Source organism: Scomber japonicus, chromosome 7, assembly GCF_027409825.1.
Source record: "Scomber japonicus isolate fScoJap1 chromosome 7, fScoJap1.pri, whole genome shotgun sequence".
In the NCBI taxonomy this organism is placed as follows: Eukaryota; Metazoa; Chordata; class Actinopteri; order Scombriformes; family Scombridae; genus Scomber; species Scomber japonicus.
The window spans coordinates 19,767,733-19,790,061 of NC_070584.1; the positions used below are offsets into that span (position 1 = coordinate 19,767,733).

The window sequence follows — 22,329 nt, forward strand, 5'->3', positions numbered from 1 at the left end:
ACATGAGGGGGGCAACATATAAGGAAAACCATTCAATTTAAAGCACCTTAGTACACCACCACCACTTAGTAGGACCACAATAATAAACATAAAGTAGAATTCATCTTTTTGACATATCAACAAAAACTGAAAATGTAAAAACTTCACAAATGTAGAATGTATGGAAGAGCTGCTGAATTGGATTGAATAAGATTGCACAGGTGTACCTAGAGAAGTGGCTGGTGATTGTATATTGGAACTGTTTCGCCTGGAGTGGTTGTTTTTGTCGGTGCTGATTTGGAGGTTGTACCGATTCACCGGAAGTGGACTGTCATTCTGAGCTGTGTCCTTGCTAGCTAACGAGCTACTCAGCTGCCATAACAGGCAAGCAAATGTGTACCAATTGGAAAGATGAATTAAACAGTGCCTAAAGACTACATTTTAAAGCAAATTCGTGTGTTAATAGCAGCACCATGTTGCGTGTCGGGAGCAAAGCTGGCTGGTAAGTTCCCGTTTAAACGAGGTTAGGGATCAGTAACGTCAGCTAGGTGTTGTAGCTGCGGGGAAAGCTAAGCGCAGATGTAGCTTAGCTGCTCATTTTGACAGCTGAGGACAGCGGGACTACCTCCTTTATGTGAATATCTGTCGTCCTAATTAAAAAGCTTCATGTTCCAAAAACCTAACTGAATCCCCACAAAGCATATACATGAATTGGTGTCACTGACATCTTAATTAAACAGGCCTTTGCTGCTGTTGTGGATTTTGACGTAGCTTTGGTCAAATAGCTAAACCTTAACTAGATAACATGGGTCTGGACTAGTAGCTTTATATTATCTATATCTGTACAATATATTCAACATTATGTGTACACTGTAGCTTTAAAGTTTATACCAAATCTCTTCAGCGTCTTATGGTGCTACTGTGTACTAAAAGGACCATTTAGCTAACTTAAACAAGTCAGAGTATGACCATATGTATACACGCTATTCCTTTTTATCTCTTAGTTATTTTCTATTCACCACCCCTATAGCTAAGGACTGAGTCGCCGGCTGGCAATGAGGACAAACGTACTTACACTGATAATACCTGGCTGCTGCTACAGCTGCTGTAATTGTGCAACAGCTACAAGCACCACTGCTGCTAACATAACATTTATTTATCCTGGGTTCACGTGTTTACCTGGTGTAGTGATTAAAGGTCTTGAGGCCAAGTTCAATTAGCTCCTCTCTGTGGCTCATATTTGAATTATTGTGTACTGGATATGGAGGGATTAGTGATGAAATGATTAGTTAACTAATTGAGCAGTTAATCAACGGAAAGTTAATGTCAGCAACTTTTACAATCAAGTCAAAGTTAAACAAAAATTAGTAACTATGTCTGCAGAGAATTATGGCTCCAGCATCTCAAATATGAGTTTTTTTTGTCTTTTATAATTTAATATCTGTTGAACAAAACAATCAACAGATTACTCAGCAATGAAGATAGTCATTATTTGTTGCTGTAGGATGTTTGACTAGTAGCTTTATTTGAAATTATTACTGATGATAGCACATCATGAGTTTCAGGAAGGTGAGATTGTTTAATGTGTTTCTCAATTTCTCTGTTATCTCAGCATGGCCTGCAGGAACCTGGTCTCCACCAACATGGGGGTGAGATTTCGGGTACCGCTCCAGAAGCTGCACCCTCTGTCTCGTGCCATCCACCACCGCTACTCGGGTAACACCAATCCCCAGCGGCCACCTCATCGCACGGCAGCCCGCTATTTCACCTCCATGTCGCGGTTGCCCATGCGGCCACCTAAACCTCCCCCGGGGTCAGGGGGACGGGGCCACCAGCAGCAGCGCAACTTTTGGATGCTCCGCCTTGCTTCCAGGCTGCTAAAGCTCCGATACATCTTGTTGGGCAGTGCAGTGGGAGGAGGCTATACAGCTAAGAAGGTCAGTATGGAGTCAGCAATTGTCTCATCACTTCTTTTTAATTTTTTTTATGAATATTAGAAACTCTGTAAGCCATGGTTTATTAACCTTTTCTGCCATGAACATTTCTTCATAGTTCTCAATGACTTAAGACCTGAGAAATTAGATATTTTCACATGAGTTTACAAGGGTACTACAAACATTAGTAGTCACAATTTTAATTTCCCCATCAATCGTTATAATTTATTGGTTGTTTTTCCAGCTATGATCCTACCTTGCTACTTATTCAAAGCAGTAGAAAATCCTCTCTTTCTTATTTCCAAACATACTTCTAATATAATATAAAATAGATTCATATTATTATTATATAATGTTTATGTGAAGATAACACAAGCTTGTCATTATACCCACAGACCTATGAAGAGTGGAAGGACATGCTGCCTGATTTTAGTGAATACAACTGGGTCATTCCTGATTTTGTCTGGGAGCTGAGTGAACAAATTGACCTCGGTAAGTGTTTTAATTTCAGTGCTATGTAGTGAGAGACATACAATTGACATCTTATAATTAGTTAAATGTATACCTGGACATGTCTTATGTATGTCTAAAATAAAGGTTATACTTGAAATATGGCTGCACATTTAGGGTTATCATAAAATACTTTCTACCTTCTTGCCTTTCTGTCTTTTCCACTTGACCGATCATCTGTTTTGTCCACAGATAAACTGGCCAAAGCTCTACCAGAGATTGAGGAAATAGCCAAACTACTACCTGACTTAGACAAGATAGGAGAGAACTTCACCTTCCTCAAAAGCCTCCTGTCCTCTGGTGAGTGAACAGAATCTCAATCGTGTCTTTATAAGGTTACTGCATCTGCAATGAATAATTATTGATAGACATTAGAGTGTGTAGTCCAGTGTCTGGGCAACAGTCATTCCACCTGAGCAAACCAGTCTTCCATATCAGTGTTGGCCTGTACTTTTATATAATGTACATAACAATTCAACTGACTGCCATATCCCAGGCTGCAAATACAGTGTCTGTGGTTTCTCCTGCTGCAAAGTGACCCCAGCAGAATGAGATAACATAGACTCAGAGTTATGAAAAAAACATAACGAAATAGCCTGCTGTGTGCTCAAATCTGCTGCTTGTCTGCTATAACCTTTTCTGTCTGTGGTTGTGGTTGCAGATGGATTCTACATAGTGTCTATTTCACATTCATGTTATAATATTTATTTAAAAACACCTCTGAACAGACAAAATCTCTCATGACTTGAAATCAAGCCCATATACCTTTCAAATGATCATTATTTTGTTACATTTCACAGATGTAATTTATCATATAATGCATAAATTACTACACTTAAGGCTGACCAAGTACCCTCCAGCTGCTGGTCAAGGAACATACAGACTTTAATGATGTTTGGAAAAGCACTTACGCCATCTGCTTATCAGGGGATTTCATTATAGTTGCTCACAGCACACCATAGCACACATATGCCAACAGCAATTACAATGATCTACTTGCCACCATGCAATTTACAACACTGTTAACATTTGTAAAGCAATCTCAGGTTTCCTCTATCAGCTCAACACAAAACTCCACAGGGCACCTTTAATTCACCATGACATTCTTCTAATAACCTTTGCAGAATTTAGGCCAGTTGCTGTGTTTTCTGCACCCTGAGTCCAAAATGCATTTATGGAAGGTAACTCCATCAAGTTACAGAAGAACTGATAATATGTTGCGTCATAATGCAACAATATCAAAGAAAATGTCTTCTTTTACTTACAAATCTGTAGTCAGTAATGGACATACCTTTTAAATTTAACCACATCTTGATTGGCGCTGACTCCTTGAGGATCCAGCTCAGTTAATTGGTGTGCTGCTCTCCTTTAACTGCTTCTCATGAAGTGGCTTTTTTTTTACCTGAAGCTCTGTTTTAACACACATAATTTAGCTGTGGCCCTGCTTTGACCACCATCCCTCTGCTTCTGTCATTTTATGATTTTTATCTTGTGTTGTTCTTCCTTTCTCCCCCCCCCCCCCCCTACCCCCAACCTCCTGTCCTCCTCCACATTCTTTACAGGTGTGAGTTTGGGTAGTGAAGTCAAAGGAGCTTCTGGTCTGCATCTGTTGTTAGGTGTGTAAACCCCGCTCTCAGTAGCGCTGCCCACTCCCCTCCTTTCTTTTCCGTTGATGTTTGACCACCATCTTGCCATGATGTTGGTATGGTTGTGGTAGCATTCCTGTTTGCAGACTTCCAAGCTTCCAGGTTGCAGACCAGTGCTGCTGTCAACAATGGCATTGTTCATGGTGAACGCAGGTTGTGTATTCAGTGAAATGTATGAACTATCCGTAGGATGGTGAAACAGTCTCATTTTGGACTCTGGGTATTCAGAGCAGTAGGCGTATTTCCGTAGACATCCAATTAGACTCTGTTGCTAATATCTGTTTACTGTAATCGGTATCTTTCAGTTGCTTCTTTTTGAATTCTTTTAAAATGGTTAGTGATCCTGAATGGTTACTATTCCAAGTGCAAGTTTTATTTTTTTCCCTCCTGGTCTGGAGAGCTCTCAAAAGCAAATCCAGTGTGTTTGCCTTAAGTATGTTCTCCTGTTCCCTTGTGACTTTCTTTAACTTGACTGTCCTTGGCTGCACTTTGTCCTACCTGTGTGTTTTGCCTCCTTTGACTTCCACCCTCTCTCTCCCCTGGCCTGTTTTCTGTAATTACACTCTAATCACTAATATTTTGGGTGTTCTCTTTCTGCTTTTAGTTGTTGCCACTCAGATGTTTGGAAAATTAACCCTAACTGCAATCTATATGACATATCCACTGAACTTCAACATTTGCAAATCCACAAATACTTTTTTTTTTAGTGGCATGCTCAGATGGATATGGAAACACGTGATCTTCCAGAGTCACTTACAAACAAAAAGGTTCCCACCTTAGAGTGACGCATAAAAACAACAAAGGAGTGTCCCTGGCTCCTTCTCTTCAAAATTAACCATTCTACTTATTACCCTCTGCATGACATCACATTTGACTATGTACGGCACATTGCAGCATATCGCTTTTCTAAACACCTCCCTCATTTATAAGCAGACTTTGCTTTGTGCATAGCAGTAAAAGCTAGTTAGTTCACATCATATAAACCAATAATATTAATAAGTTTGACCTACAATAACTTCTTTTATAACACAGAAGCCCCACTAAAGTGTACCAAACAAAATTTCAGCAAACTATGTCCAAATTTCTACTTAAACCAAACCATCAAGCATTTATTCTGAACATTTTTTGCATTTTATTGTAATTACTTAGAGAACTCTAAATGTTGGACTTATTGGACGCACACTGTAAGAGGTTGAATGTTTTAGGTTCTCCTCATGACTCAGCATTCAGTGGTTAAGTTAAAACTTTAGAGATTTAACTTCATTACTACCCAAGAAAGTAAAAAGGAATGTTGTAATCTCTGAACTGAAACACTATTAGAGCTTGATTATTAATAAAGAAAGGAGATTAAAAATGCATTCTTGAAACAATACGATTTTTTTTGCTACAAACTGCACTATGTAAACATTACTGCGTTTTTTACCACAGTACCAGTCAGTGTATGTGTCTGTAGATCAGTGCAAGATTTTCCAAACATCAGATCTCTAATTACACTGGTCTTTCTTTTTCTAATCATAGGTATGCTTTAAAAATAATCTGGCACCTTTTGGCCACGGGCATTGTCACCTAGGCTTGTGTATATGATGCACATAGTATGTCATGCATTTTAATGTCTAACCTTATTCTGTGTTGTTGTGTGTCTTCTGGTAGAAACCTCAGGTGACCCTCCACTAAAAGCCACAGATGCTTCTGCTGCAGCCACACAAGATGCCAGCGACAAGCAATACAAAAAGGCAAGTTCATAAAACCTGCTGACACTGTCAGCTTTGTCCTCTCTAATTCACCACAACTTGGTTTCATAAACCTCCTTTAATGCAGCTTGGCTTCCTTTCACTTCAGTGGCAAGAGTTGTAGTGCACTAGATCCAAATTCACTCAGAATTTATTCAGAAAGCACTTGTAATTAAAATGTCCCCTAAATTTGATATTGTGTAGGCATTGATGGGAGTTCATCAAGGCTATTAAGGCCACTTTGAAGTATCATGTAGTATCAAATGAGGAAGTATCATATTTGTGGGTGTTTTTGGATTCAGTCAGTTCCACTGAATGTTAAATGTGCTTTTCACACTAGCAGCGCGTTATCAGCAAAATTATTTTAGCGCTTATGGTCATAGTAATAACATGGTTTTACTGAATAATTTCAACAGTATGATAAGATAAATGGCAAGTTATCTAGTCTTAAGTGCAAGTCTAACTACAGAGCAGCTTCCTCTGTAATGAGATGAAATGTAAAAGGTTTTAGCATTGACAGAGGATACCGTGTACTCACTAACCCACTTATTCTGACTGAGTCTAATCTGAGTTTATGCACACTGTTATTATTCATTGCTTCATGAGTGCCCTTACTTCTTGTCATGCTTTTTCCAGAAGTCCCATTCATGGAGATCATCCCTTCCTCTAGCTTTACATCACATACCATTCACTCTGTATTCACATTTGTTTAATTTCTGTTGTCCTCTCTCTTGTTCATTTTGTGTTTTGTTCTTTCCTACAGTGACAACGTTCAGTGTACTGCTGTTCTATTTTCTATGTTTTTCTGTGTTTTTAACATTACAGAGTTAAAGTTTAAACAACAAGATTTTATGCGTAGATTTGACATTGAATATGATTATTCTTAGGAGAGCTGCATTAAAATAAGAGATGCTGCCTTTCTTCTCCTATGCCCTGCTTTTAGTCTGCAATCATGTTCTCCAACATGACACACAGTATAACATGACACAACTTACAAGTTGTTGTTTCACATCAAGGTACATTTGTGAAAAAGTGAAAAAAAACCCAGCATAGAAATGGATAATGTGCTCATGTTGGAGACACCTGAACTAAAGAAATTTCACCTGCTATACTGTAGCGCTTTATGCTTCACCCCGATAGAGCAATATCCCAGTGCTTGCTTTGCTTATTTAATCATCATCATCATCTTCAGCAGCTTCAGTATACTCAGACAGATCATGTTTAGAATTGCAGAATTTCATTTGTGCACCAAAATTCAATATTGTGATCTTAGTTATGATCTACAATGGTGAGCAGTTCACTACATCACTAAAAATGTGGTTAATATTTTACATTTTCAATGAAACTCCATTTTCTTTTCTCTTAGAAATATGAAAACCTGTTACAGCGTAGAGTTATTAATCCACAGTGATGATGATTGTGAGGAAAGAGAACAGAATCACTGTTGGTGCCACTTGCTGAGAGACACTGGTTGTGGTATTAGTCGCCTCTTCTGCCTTCAGTCTGGCAAAGTTTGGCATCTCCCCTTTATGTACGAGAGACTGACTTTGTTGGGTCACACTGATGACGGTGGCAAGATTACCAAAGCTAGAGACCTTGACTGAATCATGACTCTGAAATTAGTCAGCTGCAACAAGGTCAGCCAGTGATTGAGACACAGGCGCGGTTTCCTCTGCTGTAGCCGTGTATTTAGATGCAGCATTGGCCTGTATGGCTGACCAGCCCAATGACCAGCTGGTTGTTGTTTTTGTTGCCGCTCCTACATCTCTCTCATTATGACATACCCCAGCAGGGTCTGCTTGGCGAGCTCGTTCTTATTCAGCAGCAGATCCAGCGGCACGAGGAGGAGGTCCGGCGGGCCGCTGCAGCGAATAATGCGCGTCCCCCACCGCCAGAGCCTGCTCCCAGTCCGCCTCCGAACCCCAGCCCCCCTCAACAGAAACGCAAGGTGAAGGTCCTACCCCACTTAGATCCGCCCTATCCCACAAATGCCTATCAAAAGACCAAAGCTACAGATTAGGAACTGAATATATATTGTAGGAACACTTAATTATTATTACTTCAGTTCCTACAAATTAACTAATTAAAGAGTAATTAACATCAGGCTGAAAAAGTTTTTCAGTTTGCCCTCTCTGGTAGAAAGTTACAAGACTGCACCTTGACCACACCCAGCATCTCTTACAGGTGTGATAGATTGTGGTCAGAAGTGTACTCTGGTGCATCTGTATCTGCATCTACACCTAACATGAATGTCACAGTTTACTGTTGTAACCCAGAGTACACTTCTGCATCACTGCAGCGAGGTCAGAAGATAGACTACTGGAGAGCAGCAAAAACAAGATTTTCACCTAATGTTAAGTTGCTGTTTAACTAACTTAATATGTGAAAAATATAGCAATATAGGCAATTAGAATAATCAAATCAGACTCTTGTAAAAAAAATAATAATAATAATAATCAGGTTATAATGGCAGTGTTTTCTTTGACTGCTAAGAGTGTAGAAGTTTAATATTGTATGTTAACTTAATAAATATGGACACAGACAGCTACAAAATATTTCATTACTATATTTCAGTGCTGTGGCCATGCAGTAAATACAATCTTTGGTAAACCTACAATGTTTAATTTGTGTAAAGTAAAATGCAGCACATTACACAACCACCAGCAATAAACCAACTCGTCTCTGACTAAAAGTGTTTATTGCATGGCTACTGCATTTAATATTACAGGTGTTTGTGTCTGATGTTCTACTTTGAGCCATGGAGTTAGGGTTAAAATAAGTTTTGTAATACCCCTTTATGCTAAATTTATTATATCCGTAGTGGAGACAAATTGGCACGTTTGTACCTTTACCCAATATCCAGCAGTAACATCCATATATCACCCCATCGTCTGTCAGGCTGTGCTAAGATTTTCTTTGCCAGTTGGTTGTCGGAAGGGCATGCATGGGCCTCTGTAGCTCGGTTCCCGAAGCAAATTGATGTAGCTCAGCCTCACTGGATGGAAAATCATCAGAAGCACTATTTATTACGGAAGCACTGCATGGAGTCGAGTAGCAAGTCGCTGCATGGTTTGAGGTGCACTTTTTCAATCTAACATGAATGGACCCAATTTTTATAAAAACTGAAAGGTGATGAGGTCACTAGCAGTCAGGAGCAGCAAGCCTAAAGTCTGTTAGCTGCAGTTTTGTAATGCCAAAATATCACAAGTCTCTCAATTGACAACAATCATAAGGTTTTAAAACACAATTGGTACGTCAAACATAATTTACAGAGCACTTCATGTCTTAGCTGTGTTTTTGTTAACATAGTTTGGTGTGACTGTTAAATTCCCTTTCCTTTGCTGCCAATCCTACCTCTGTTAATGTATGCTGTGTCCTGTTTTCTGTCCTGTCTCTCATCCCAACAAACATATTGCAAGTGTACAAAATGTATCAACAATTGAGATATGATTCTGTGATCTTAATTCAGGTGGATTTTTCGGGGCTCACTCTGTGATTTGTGCCAGTTTGTGAATCATAGCTTGTTGATCAAACTTGAGTAATGCCACAATAAGAACTGTCTGCTTGAAATCTGGTTTTTGTTCCTCTCTTCATGCATTAACTTGATTTTCAACTCTGGTTCTTTCTGTAATACAGTGTGCACGTAACGTACCTTTGTGGTGCTGGTGGGAGTTCATGCTTGTGAGGTCGGGTAACGGGAAGCCCTTACTATCAAAGAGAAAGCGTTAATTCAGTTTGTTGCTGTTCTTTTTCTATTTTTGTACTTTGATCTCTAGTCTTCAGACAAAGAAAAGTTAGACCAGCTTCAAGAGGAACTGCTTCGTACTCAGGTACAGTAGATATTTTCTTGCTTTGGTTAAAATCAAATTCATCATATTGTTCATAGCTCAATAACGTGATAAATCCTCTGATTGCAATACTGAACCAAATACTGTCACCAGGTCCAATTCTCTTTGAAGTGTTGCTGATGCTGGTTGTTGATAGTTTATTCTATTTATTCATAGCTAAAATATCAACGCATGCTGGAGAGACTGGAGAAAGAGAATAAAGAGTTGAGGAAAGTGGTTCTGCAAAAAGATGATAAAGGGATTCACCAAAGGAAAGTGAAGGTGGGTTACACATGGAAATGCATGTGCACAATAAATACTCCAATACACACCGACTTTTAAAGATTAAATCAATTAAATGTGGGTGTTAACACTACATAAAATAACATCATCACACGACATGGAAATATTTTCTTGATATATAAAAATATTTATATGTATATATACTTATTTGAGTCCTGTGTCTGTAATATTAGTTATTTTTCGACTACTTCAGTTATTTCCTGAAGTAAAAGTACCAGCTAAGTGCTTTAATGTTAATATAAAGTTAAATGTAATTAAGCTTGAACATTACTGTTGTATCCCCTCTTGTAGAAATCCCTTATTGACTTGTATTCTGAAGTCCTGGACATCTTGTCTGACTATGATGCCAACTACAACACCCAGGACCACTTACCCAGGGTAAGGAGCTAATTTAGTTTTGGGTTGACTGGGAACGGATTAAATGAGGGCATTATTTCAGTTTTGGCTGCTTAGTTGATGCAGGTGCTGTAGTTTTTCAGTGTTTTTCAAAAACATGCTAAATATCATTTGTATCTGCACTTTGTGTTACTTTGTGTTACTTTTATTTTTGGTTTACTTGCCCTTTTCTTCTCTTCTGTCCTCCATCATCCACTTCTGCTGCTATTTCAGGTGGTTGTGGTTGGCGATCAGAGTGCTGGGAAAACTAGCGTGCTGGAGATGATAGCTCAGGCCAGGATTTTTCCCAGGGGCTCTGGAGAGATGATGACACGCTCTCCTGTCAAGGTACGCGGGACCAGAGTGGCTGGTTTTTGTGTAATTTTGTCTGTGAAAGTACAGTAAAAAGTTATGCACCCATATAGTACAAATCAAAAATTTGGACACCTTATTCAAGGGAACGGGAAGGTGTGTCCAAACTTTTGATTCGTACTGTATAACATATGCACAGGCTTGTAATCACTACACATATTGGCATTTTTTTTGCTGTAATGAAATTGTGTAATGCATTCTTTCATTCTTACATATAATACTTTTTTCTGCAGGTGACATTAAGTGAAGGGCCCCACCACGTGGCTCTGTTCAAGGACAGTGGCAGAGAGTTTGACCTTACCAAGGAAGAGGACGTAAGTCACAAAGCCATTCATTCATCCACCTAATATGAATTTCAGCATTAATTTGAACTTCATTAGAATAAGAGATGCTGCCTTTCATTGATGTTATCTGTTTATACCATTACATCTGATCTCTCTTTCTGTGTCCTGCAGCTGGCTGCTCTGAGGCATGAGATTGAGCTGAGGATGAGGAAGAGTGTGAAGGAGGGACAGACAGTCAGCTCTGAGGTTGGACATGGTTTTCATCCAGATTGTTAACGAAGCTGCTGTTTCCTGTGTTGCAGAATAACAATTATTTTTAATTTTTTTGTTAGACAATATCCTTGAGTGTCAAAGGCCCCGGCATCCAGAGGATGGTGCTTGTTGACTTACCAGGCGTCATCAGTGTAAGTAAAGACAACTGTGGTCTTGTATTAGTAAGACACCTTTGCATTAGATTAATTTGCACAAAGGAAGTATTTCATGCGTAGAATCATTATATTTTCTTGTATTATTTTGACCTAATGACCCTATATAGATTCATTAACATGTACAAGAAACATGATTTTGTGATCTATTACCTCGATATTTACACAACAATAAAGATTTATAGAATCATAAACCAAACTATGAAATTGCTCTTTTTAGAATGATGAATACTGTAACCATGCTGGTCTGCGTAAATAGAGTAATACAAATACAGTTTTTAAGAGGTCTGTTTATGTGTTTTTCTCAGACTGTGACTGCAGGCATGGCATCAGACACGAAGGACACCATCTTCAGCATCAGCAAGGCTTACATGCAGAACCCAAATGCAATCATCCTCTGTATTCAGGGTAAGCCATGAGCATGCTATTCACAACAAAGGCAATAGTTATGATTGTAAGCAAGGAAAGGACTGACATTCAGTCCCTTGCTGCTCTGTCCCATTGTTCTTAAGCAGAACAGCAAATCCAAGTCCTTCACCCCTTTATCACTCCTTACATCATCACTGTTATCATCTACACACAATTACCACTTCTTCTCTGACTGTCATCTCTTTCCATCCAGATGGCAGTGTGGATGCAGAGCGCAGCATTGTAACAGACTTGGTTAGCCAAATGGACCCCCATGGGAAAAGGACCATCTTTGTCCTGACCAAAGTTGACTTGGCGGAGAAGAACTTGGCCAGCCCTAACAGGGTGAGACAGCTTAGCTTTTCATTTGAGCCCCAAAAAGGCAAATCAACAAAAGTGTTGTTTTTATATGGTGATCATTATATAGTAATTTTCCTTTTGATGAATTTTTTTATTGATGCCCATAAAGGACAGCAGTGCCACTGTTGAATTTTGCAGCATTAATTAACTTATTATTGATTGATAATTTCTTCAAAACAATCATTATTCAATCATTCGTTAGTTATTACCATCCCTTATTGGCTGCAAGAGAACAGAAAACACTTACAAAAAGTGACCAAACTCCTGGAGGAAATTTAAGTGGAAAGTAATTGCCAGGTTTTTCAGAACACCAGAAATAACAGCCAAGATGGGGCCGACACGTAGTGGTTCTTGCTGGAGGAACTGTGTTAAAGATAATGCCAACCACACTCATATATTCTGGCTCTGTCCTAAACTAAATCTATTTTGGAAGAAGGTTTTTGACGCCCTCAAAGCGGTTTTCAAACGGGACATCCCACAAAGCCCTACAATATCATTATTAGGAGCAATACCTATGAGTATAGACAGAAAGGATGAAAAATACCTCCTAAACATATTGCTCACAGCAGCATTAAAATGCATAACTAGGTGGTTAAAACCGGATCCCCCTACATATAATGTATGGATCCAAAAAGTATGGGACATATACCAGATGGAGCAAATTACATACTTATTAAGGCTTCAGAAACCTATTTTTATTAAATGATGGACACCTGTTATGACTTCGTCATATCTTTTTAGAGTAACTATCTGGAGTGGATTTTTATTTATTTTTCAGGCCTGTGTATAAAATGTGAGCTGCCTTGAGAGAAGCTTTATGCAGTTGCGCCACAAGAGGGAGCCCAGAGCTTTAATTTTAGTCTGATGTTCCCTCAATGAGCCAGTGTTGGGAAGCTTGTACTACTGATTAAAGGAGCCCAAGAATTTAAGTCACATTCATTTTTTTCAGATCCAGCAAATAGTGGAAGGCAAGCTGTTCCCCATGAAGGCCCTGGGCTACTTTGCTGTGGTGACAGGAAAAGGTAACATGCACTACAGAGTGATCCAGCAGTCTGCATTAATCCCAGAAGTAAATGAGTAGTTTCAGATTATTATGTCCCAGCCTCCTCTGGTAACCAGGGACCTTCTTGTAGGTTCTGAATTATGTAATTCTTAATCACATATGTTTAGATATTATTTTGTATAAAGTAACTAACTGAATTGCCAGATACTGACATCTTATTCTTACTCTGTCTACCCATCTGTAGGGAGCAGTGGTGAAAGCATAGACTCCATTAAAGACTATGAGGAGGATTTCTTCCAGAATTCAAGATTATTAAGGCAAGTTACACATCATTTACCAAAATGTAATGCTTGATGGAATTAATGAATTTATAGTTGACAATTAATGTCCTTGTGGAACTAGGGACGGTATGTTGAAGGCCCATCAGGTGACCACAAAGAACTTGAGTCTCGCTGTCTCTGACTGCTTCTGGAAGATGGTCAGGGAGTCTGTTGAGCAGCAGGCTGATGTCTTTAAAGGTATGATCACTTTCACAGGCTATTTAGCTATTTTTAAACTCTATCCTTTTGGATGGATTGTTGATTGTCATTGGTGGCATTTTGCAAGTGTTTATATCCAAAGCCTTTTACAGTGCCAGGCATGTTGTGATAGTGTTAATAGGCATGGTAAGATTTAAATCAATGAACTTTACAGGGAACAGGTGCTACTTCTCTACTCATGACTGTCCCACCTCACTGTAGTCGTCTTACTCGACCTGCCTCGCCACACTTTTTCACTTCCTCAGTCCTGCCTTCTAACTGCAATTAGTCTAGACAATCACGGGTCTATTGCTAACAGCACAAGAGATTTATGGCCATGAGACTGCAGTTCCCATAGGCCCATTGTGTGGTGTATCGATCCATAGCCCATCAAATCACACACAGCCGGCCTTCATCCTCCATGCTTGGCACCACCGTGGCCTCACAAACCAGCAATTAGCCTAATCACCACTGTGGATAGGGAGCTGTGGAAAGGGACAGCAGCGTTGGGTATGCATGTGAGTGTCTGTGTCATTCTCTGTCTCTGTGTGCATAAGTGAGAACTAAAACTGACTTAATAAAGAGTGTGTGACTGGCCCCATCTCCTCTCCTCCTAATGGAGTTAGGAGCGTGTGTGTATGCACAAAGTTCTTCACACACTTTTATTAAAGGATAGGCACCATTAGCAACCTGAAAGCTGCCTTTTATATCATACCAAGTTAAAACAAAGCGATTCTCTACCTTGTGCACCCCCAGTTGATTCAGTACATTACATTTTAGATCTTAACCCGTATGAGAAGGGCCTAATCTCCAGGGTGATCCAGCACATTTAAGCCCCTTACTTGGGCTGACAGAAAAGCAGCTTGGGAAGAGGAGATAAGGGAAGAACTATTGGAGCAGACATGGGACGACAACATAGCACACATCCCTCATCACTCTGTATAAGACATGGACTAATACAGTTCAAAATCCTTCACCCACTGCATTTTTCAAATGCTAGATTGGCTATACAGTAAATTCAAAATTTCCCAGATGCCACCAAAGTCCTGCAAGTTTGGGCATGGCAGGCATGTGTGTGGTAGAAAGCATTACCACAAACTGTGTCTCTGTCATTTTTAGTGTGGCAAAATCAGAGGAGAATTTATCTTTGTATAAGGAAAACGCTACTGCATTTGCATCTCTTTTGGCCCACTGTTTCATTCTTCTCCCCTGGAAAACAACAAAGCCCTGTTCATTTACACAATGGGTTAGAGAGATGATGACTTCTTTTAAATTAGAAAAAGTCACATATTCAATATGTGGGTCTAGGAAAATTGTATCCAACTTGGTAAAAACTTTGTTTGAACTAAGCCTTTTCTTGCAATAGTAAACTTGCCGTTGCCCTTTTTTTCCATTCAAAATTATAGCACTAAGACACTGAAGAAGAGAAGTCTGAATCAGTCTTGATGTACACATCTTATGCAGTTTTTTTCTTTCTTTCTTTGTTTTTAGCATTTAAAGTCTATTTAGATTGCTTTGGTATATTGTTTGCTGAATGTATTTGTATGTATGTTTGTTGACCTTTGGAAGGGGAAGGAGGGAGGGATTGGGGAGGTGGGTTTAAAACTAGTATTCAATCATAATTTCATTTATGTTAAATTTAAAGTTGAATATTATTAATATTGATGTTAAAAAATTAATATTCATTGTCACCATCCTTCCAGCATCCCGCTTCAATCTGGAGACAGAATGGAAGAACAACTATCCTCGTCTGAGAGAGCTGGACAGGGTGAGAAAAACAAACACTACACTTAAAATTACACTCTTGTATCACAATTCCCCAGAATATTTATACATATGTCTTCATTTTCTCTCTTTGCAGAATGAACTGTTTGAAAAGGCTAAAAATGAAATCTTGGATGAAGTCATTAGCTTGAGTCAAGTGACCCCACAACACTGGTAAGTTTATTCAGGTCGGAGGTCAGTTGTAGCTTCATTTTTATATTATAGGTAATAGCATCATGCCATTTATATATAAAATCTGTTTTAACAAGAAACGGTACCACGTTTGAGGACCCGAACGCGCAACTGTCTGTTTATGAAGAACTCGTTCTCACACTAAACCAGCCATGAACAGGAAACTATTTTTAGAGCATACTGCAGGCCTTTCTCTGCATGTATTTATCTCTACATGAATGTAGAGTTATACCTCACCCTCAATGAGGAAAACCTTGCTTAATGAGATGTATGCTTGGTGTTGTGGCCGTCCCCAGTGTGCGTGCCATCAGTTCTCCCAGATCAATACTCTGATAAATGGCCCATGGACAGGAACAGGGGTGGCCCAGTTAGCTGGCCAGCGGCCAGCCAGCACTATTGGAGATTGTGCTTATTGACAGTGAAGAGTGCTAGCCTGAACAAAAGGGGAGCTTAATGAAATATGAGCATGTGTTTATGATAAATGAGAGGCACAACACTGCTCTGCTCTCATGGGGACCTGTGCAGGGTTTTGTTCCATTGTCGCACTGCTGTGGAGAAATGGAGTAGGAGTGGGGAGACCGTTAACGGCTAACAGGGTCATAGTGGAGCTGTATTGGAATCTATTAGAATCAAGTGCAATCGCAGTAGCACTGACTACAGGAGTAAAAGCCGCTCAGCCAAGAGCGATCCCTCTTCACTCATTGTTTTCTGTCTCAGCGGATCACTTAACTGAACTGAGCTGGAAATCTGAAAGCAACTTGGTTACAAACACTGCCTGCTTGTTATACCTATTATAAATCTGAATCAAAATATAATAATTTGAACTTAAAGGTAAAAAAAATATTATGATATGGACAAAGCACCGTCACTACAAAACAAAAGCACAGAGTACCAAAATGGTACAACCTGCTCCACTATGTGGTGCCAATTAAAAAATCTTCTTTCAGTCCAGTCATTGGAAGTTGGCATGACTTGCAGTATCTTTTAACCTCCCAGGGAGTCCATCCTGCAAAAGAAGCTGTGGGAACGTGTTTCCACCCATGTGATTGAGAATATCTACCTGCCTGCTGCCCAAACAATGGACTCTGGTACCTTTAACACCACTGTAGACATCAAGCTCAAGCAGTGGACCGACAAGCAGCTTCCACATAAAGCACTGGAGGTAACGGAGACCAACTTTATACAACTGGTTATGTTATGATTTAGATTGTTAATACAAAATGTTATTTATTACATGAACTCTAATCAAATTTTTGTTAAATCATATTTTCTGCTGATAAAAGGAAATCTCCAAATATTAATGCATGAGTTGGTGCCTGTTTTTGCATTTCATTTAAAATGATAATTGATAATCATAAAAATATGCTGTTGTCAAATATTGAGTTATTTCTGAATGATTTGGCACTTCAGTGACATTCAGATTCTCTGTTTTAGAGTTGCTTCTTACCACTTATATTCAGTTCAACTACTCTGACATAAACTGCTGAGCTTCCAAAAAATATTCAATCAGGCAATGGGCTTATGTTAATATGAGCCTTCTTCTTTCTCCAATATACTTTGCCCCCCATTAGGTTGCCTGGGAGACACTGCAGGAGGAGTTTGCCCGCTTCATGGCTGAATACAGAGGCAAAGACCAGGACGACATTTTTGACAAGCTGAAGGAGGCTGTGAAGGACGAGAGTATCAAGAGGCATAAGTGGAATGAGAGGGCTAAGGACAGCCTGGTAAACACACAGTAAATCCACTTACATGCACATTTTGATTTAATTTAGTTTGCAATTTAGTCATCATATATTATGAATGTAACTGGTCTTGCTGGAATTAGTGCAATGATTATTTGTTGCCAACAACTGGCACATCTGGTATTGGGCTTAATATGCATTATCATTGCATGACATCTTAACTGATAATGTACTTTTTCGTGTGTGTGTGTGTGTGTGTGTGTGTGTGTGTGTGTGTGTGTGTGTGTGTGTGTGTGTGTGTGTGTGTGTGTGTGTGTGTGTGTGTGTGTGTGTGTGTGTGTGTGTGTCAGAGGGTGATCCAACACAATGCCCTAGAAGACCGTTCCATCACAGACAAGCCACAGTGGGATGCAGCAATCCAGTTCATGGAGGAAACCTTGCAGTCACGCCTCAAAGACAGTACGTCAGTCTTGATGCCTTCATGTAACATCAAGATCATTTAGATCGAGCTCAGTATTCAAACATAGTAGGCTCAGATCCTTTATTACTACAAATGAAAATCTCCATTTACTCCACAGTCGAACACACCTGCGCTTATCAGCATTGTTTCACATAATATGGCTACCAAATTATGGAGTAAATGGTTAACTAAGTCACAAAGGCACATCTCCTGTGTTGCCTGGGTTAAAAGTTCTGTCTCTATTGTGCAGTGAATACTCATGAGTTCTGACTTCATGGTTTGAAATACTTTGGATAGAAGTGGCAAGTACTTAATAACATGCTGTATGTATTGTCTATATCCCTTTTCTTTTGTGCTCCTCTCATCTTGCAGCTGAATCAGTTATCAGAGACATGGTGGGTCCAGACTGGAAGCAGAGGTGGATGAACTGGAAGAATCGTACACCAGATCAGGTCAGAGTTTTTAATAGGCATCCCAGAAACTTTCATTTAGAAGAAGTATAAGACACTAAGGGCCTGATATACTAAGATCCCAAATAGTGGGTACTAGATTGCGTGCACAGTGCAATATATTGCGTGTTTCATTTGCAAGCGTTTTGCGGGTGATCTACTAAGAATATCTGCGTAAATGAAAACGGGTGCAACAGGGTGGAGACAGCAGTATTTAAATGAGGGTTTTGCGTGTCTGAATGGAGAGTTTGGACGAGCAGAAAGCTGCAAGCACAAAATGAAATGTGATCAGGTTCTAGTGCAAGAGGTTAACAAGTATATTGAGTTATAACAAAAACAAATATTACCAGAAAAACTGAGATGGGAGATTATTTGTGACAAAGTCAATGCTGTTAGTATAACCAAAAATATTCCACTCCAAAATTATTAACACAGGTGGAAAAACTCCATCTTGTGTGTATTCTGTCATTGTACCTCCGTCTCCTCCTCTCCACAGTGACAGCAGTCATCTGTGTGCAGTGCACAGCTGGTTAATACCTGCCCTTCAAAGGTATTATTTATAGACGCAGTTGCCATCAGAAATAATACCTTCAGGTTTGGTAAATCACAATGCGTGTGCTAAATAACATATTTGCATTTTCTCCTCCCTGTATTTTGCACACTGGGGTTGAAACGCCCCGTATTACATATTCATTATGGTAAATGTAAATGGACAGCGCGTAATATCTTGCACAGTTGCAAAACGCAAACCTCAGTGCGCTGCGTTAGTAGATAAGCTTGCATATTTTTTGCGGGTGATGTCAAGTTTGCACACGTTTTTACACACGCAGACCTTTAGTAAATCAGGCCCTAATTGCATTACTTTCAGTAGCACCACCATGACAGTGCTTACTCACTTTTCTTTGACCTTTGTAGCACATCCGTAATGAAACGAAAAACGAGCTGGAGCGCTTGCTGAAGTTGCACGAAGACCACACAGCCTACCTGGCCAATGACGAAGTCACCACAGTCCGGAAGAACCTAGAGGGACGAGGGGTTGAAGTTGACCCTGTGCTGGTGAGATCGAAATACTTTTTTCAATTCCATCTCTGCAACATGTACAAAAGTTGTGCTTCAGTGGCTGTTTTTATTACGTTGTCCACTCATTAACTGCTGGATTACTGACTTTCTTGCCTGGTCCAGATCAAGGACACCTGGCATCAGCTGTACCGACGACACTTCTTGCAGAAGGCATTGTCCCACTGCAACCTCTGCAGGAGAGGCTTCTACTACTACCAGAGACACTTTGTTGACTCTGAGGTAAGTAGATTATAGTTCTCCTGAGTTGTCTTTCTCTGCCAGCTCCTTTTTAAGTTGTATTTTAAGTCATGGTGAGAAAAGCTAATCTGTGTGCCTGCATGTTTCACCAGTTGGAGTGCAATGATGTGGTACTGTTTTGGAGGATCCAGAGGATGCTGGTCATCACAGCAAACACTCTCCGACAGCAGCTCACCAACACCGAGGGTAAGGATTGGGGACTTAATTATAGCTAATGGAAGACTTAATTCAAGGGGGCACTTAGTATCTCCTGTTAGGCCTGCCTGGCTTAAGCTTTAAATGACTTTTCTGCTTCTCATTTAATTGGGGCAGGATGTCAGTATTGTGTTTATGATGCTAACAGTTTATTTGTGGAATTTTTACTCCACTCTTTAGAGTAGAAGGACCAAAACAAGTGGTTGAAAGTTGTCAAAATGTGTTTGCACAGAAAAGTTATTGTTATTGTTAAGCGCTGTGCTTTGTGAAAGGTACATAACCAGTTTTCCAAGTCATCGATGACCCTTCAATCATGAAACTGAGTCTTACAACAACTATACACAAAAATACATATTGGGCTAATAGACAATTTGTCTCTCAACTATTTTAATGATGGTAAAATGTGTGGATCATATAATTTATTGCAACATTGAGAGACAAATTCAATGCATTATTGTTGAATTAGATATTGATTTCTTTCATTTTCCTTCTCAGTGCGCCGCTTGGAGAAAAATGTAAAGGAGGTGCTTGATGACTTCGGGGAAGACATGGAGAAGAAGACCCAGCTCATCACTGGCCGCCGAGTCCAGCTGGCAGAGGATCTCAGTAAGTCACAACATTTTCTACAACAACAACAAAAAAACTGCTAACTGCTGATCTCAGTGTCACTCATACACTGGCTTCTGTGCATTCAAATATACTTTCAGTATATTGTATTGTTAAATGTTTCCATTAAAGCAGGTCTCAACATTTTCAGTAGGTGGCACTGGTGCTTAAGGAAACAGTACTTACTAATCTGGAAGAAAAAGTATTTATGCAGTTACTGACCCAGACTGATACAGCTGGCTGCTTTTTAGGCTTCATTTTAAGAGGGATTCACTGTTGTTGTCTCAAACTCTTGTCAGGTCATCATATAATGAGCAGCATTGCTGGCAGATTTCCAGCAAAATTGTGTAGATGGATATGCACAAATCGCACATGGTGTTGGATTGGTGTAAAAATGTAAAAAACATACTTTACCATTTCTAACTGTCATTAGCCACATTTACACCATAATCCACCCTGCTTGTCCCCATATGTGTATACCATGCATCTATGACTGACCCCATGAGACTGCTACATATTTACTTAACATGCATGTTTGTGATGATATCCTTCATATACACAAATGTGTCTTTTACAATATTTTCTGAGGCTTTAATTGGCACATAGTACAGGAAGAAGTGTGTGTGGGTGTGCGTGCTTGTGTGTAAAGCTGCAGTGTGCTGGCTGTCTGCCTGTCAGGTCTATCCACCAGCTCTGTTAACACAACCCTGCTGATTAAATGCAGCACAATTTGCAGTGCCCACATGCCTAAAAGACAAGTCCAGGCAGTCTTTCTTTGAATGCATGCAAAGACACCCTCTTTCATTTTACCAAATGGCATCTCTCTGAATGGTAAAATACCGTACATCACCTCAGAATGGAAAACGTAGCCTTAGGTCTTCCTTCATACTTAACAGTAACAATCAGATATCCACCAATTCAAATGATTGACTCCCACCTTCAAAAAGAAACTGCCGGACACCTTATTGGTTGCATCTGATGTTAAAGTTGTGTTAGTGTTAAGATTTTAGCAACTAAATAGGTAGAAACACATGTTTTTAGTTTTATTTTCTATAATTTCTCAGAAAATGTTGTAGAACAGTTGTGCAAAATAGATCAATAAGAATTTGAGAATCCGTGCTTTCAAAGGTGCAGTATGGGTGGGATGAGGCTTCGATGAGTCAGCCCACCAGTATGGCTCTGGTCTCAGTCTGAGTCTGGCGTTAATGGTAACCAGAGATGAATGAGGATTTCTGTGTTTTTGGCACAAACACACCAACAACAACCCCCTAGTTGTTGAATATTAGTCATGTCTTAGACAGTGCTACCAGTGACATGACCAGACCTGTGTTATTTTGTCTGTGGTTTCCATGGATATCTTAATTTTGATTTAACCACAGGGAGTTGATTAGATTCACACAACTAAGCTGCAATCTATGTAGTTTAATCATAGCCTTCTTTTGTTGACTTCTTTTTGGCTCCCAGCTTTATACAACAATTTAACAATTGTTGGGGGTGTTATACCACCATTTTTGTTGCCTAAAATTTCCAAGCCTGCACAGAATTAAAGCTAGCAAGTTTCTGTGGTGAGTAAAAGCAGGTGACCCATCTCCACCTTCCCTGTCTACCATCATCTGTTGGAAATGTGGGTGTGCACTCCTGCTGTTGCTTACGTTGCACATCATATCCAGAATAAATGAATATACAGGAGTTAAGAAAGGTATTCAAATATGTTTCAATGCTTTTCTTTGGATGGGCCCAACATACTGTATCTGCTCATGTCCTGTTGCTGAAAGCTCCTAATAATAGCTAGGACAGTGACAGTTGAGTTGTCTCCAGCGGTCGTCTTATTCTGTAAAACTATACACAAAGCAGCAAGACAGGCATGCTGTCATTACTCTCTGCATGACACCACCACACACAAACACACTCTTGATCATGATCATGTACGCACACCTGCCTCAAAATAGTTACAAATGCACCGCTCTTCTCTCCTTTACATCAGTGTATT

At 39.7% G+C, this 22,329-nt stretch overlaps 1 protein-coding gene across 4 annotated transcripts in view; it reads left to right on the top strand.

Moving 5' to 3' along the window:
• The first annotated feature begins 343 nt into the window (after positions 1 to 343).
• The window catches only part of opa1 (OPA1 mitochondrial dynamin like GTPase), a 38,549-nt gene continuing 16,563 nt past the window's right edge, over positions 344 to 22,329 (top strand). The window contains exons 1-29 of one of the 4 annotated variants that reach the window (XM_053322016.1): positions 344 to 481; positions 1,592 to 1,916; positions 2,309 to 2,405; positions 2,616 to 2,723; positions 3,986 to 4,039; positions 5,720 to 5,802; positions 7,592 to 7,747; positions 9,576 to 9,629; positions 9,804 to 9,908; positions 10,221 to 10,307; positions 10,539 to 10,652; positions 10,910 to 10,990; positions 11,132 to 11,206; positions 11,293 to 11,364; positions 11,694 to 11,793; positions 12,008 to 12,138; positions 13,103 to 13,175; positions 13,401 to 13,473; positions 13,559 to 13,674; positions 15,378 to 15,442; positions 15,536 to 15,612; positions 16,627 to 16,792; positions 17,202 to 17,354; positions 17,663 to 17,771; positions 18,145 to 18,224; positions 19,137 to 19,277; positions 19,404 to 19,520; positions 19,631 to 19,724; positions 20,229 to 20,339. In XM_053322016.1, the coding sequence (XP_053177991.1) occupies positions 453 to 481; positions 1,592 to 1,916; positions 2,309 to 2,405; positions 2,616 to 2,723; positions 3,986 to 4,039; positions 5,720 to 5,802; positions 7,592 to 7,747; positions 9,576 to 9,629; positions 9,804 to 9,908; positions 10,221 to 10,307; positions 10,539 to 10,652; positions 10,910 to 10,990; positions 11,132 to 11,206; positions 11,293 to 11,364; positions 11,694 to 11,793; positions 12,008 to 12,138; positions 13,103 to 13,175; positions 13,401 to 13,473; positions 13,559 to 13,674; positions 15,378 to 15,442; positions 15,536 to 15,612; positions 16,627 to 16,792; positions 17,202 to 17,354; positions 17,663 to 17,771; positions 18,145 to 18,224; positions 19,137 to 19,277; positions 19,404 to 19,520; positions 19,631 to 19,724; positions 20,229 to 20,339 (3,046 nt within the window). In that variant the 5' untranslated portion in view covers positions 344 to 452. The remainder of the gene's footprint in view (positions 482 to 1,591; positions 1,917 to 2,308; positions 2,406 to 2,615; positions 2,724 to 3,985; positions 4,040 to 5,719; positions 5,803 to 7,591; positions 7,748 to 9,575; positions 9,630 to 9,803; positions 9,909 to 10,220; positions 10,308 to 10,538; positions 10,653 to 10,909; positions 10,991 to 11,131; positions 11,207 to 11,292; positions 11,365 to 11,693; positions 11,794 to 12,007; positions 12,139 to 13,102; positions 13,176 to 13,400; positions 13,474 to 13,558; positions 13,675 to 15,377; positions 15,443 to 15,535; positions 15,613 to 16,626; positions 16,793 to 17,201; positions 17,355 to 17,662; positions 17,772 to 18,144; positions 18,225 to 19,136; positions 19,278 to 19,403; positions 19,521 to 19,630; positions 19,725 to 20,228; positions 20,340 to 22,329) is intronic. The other 3 variants (XM_053322018.1, XM_053322017.1, XM_053322019.1) reach the window with 3 other exon arrangements.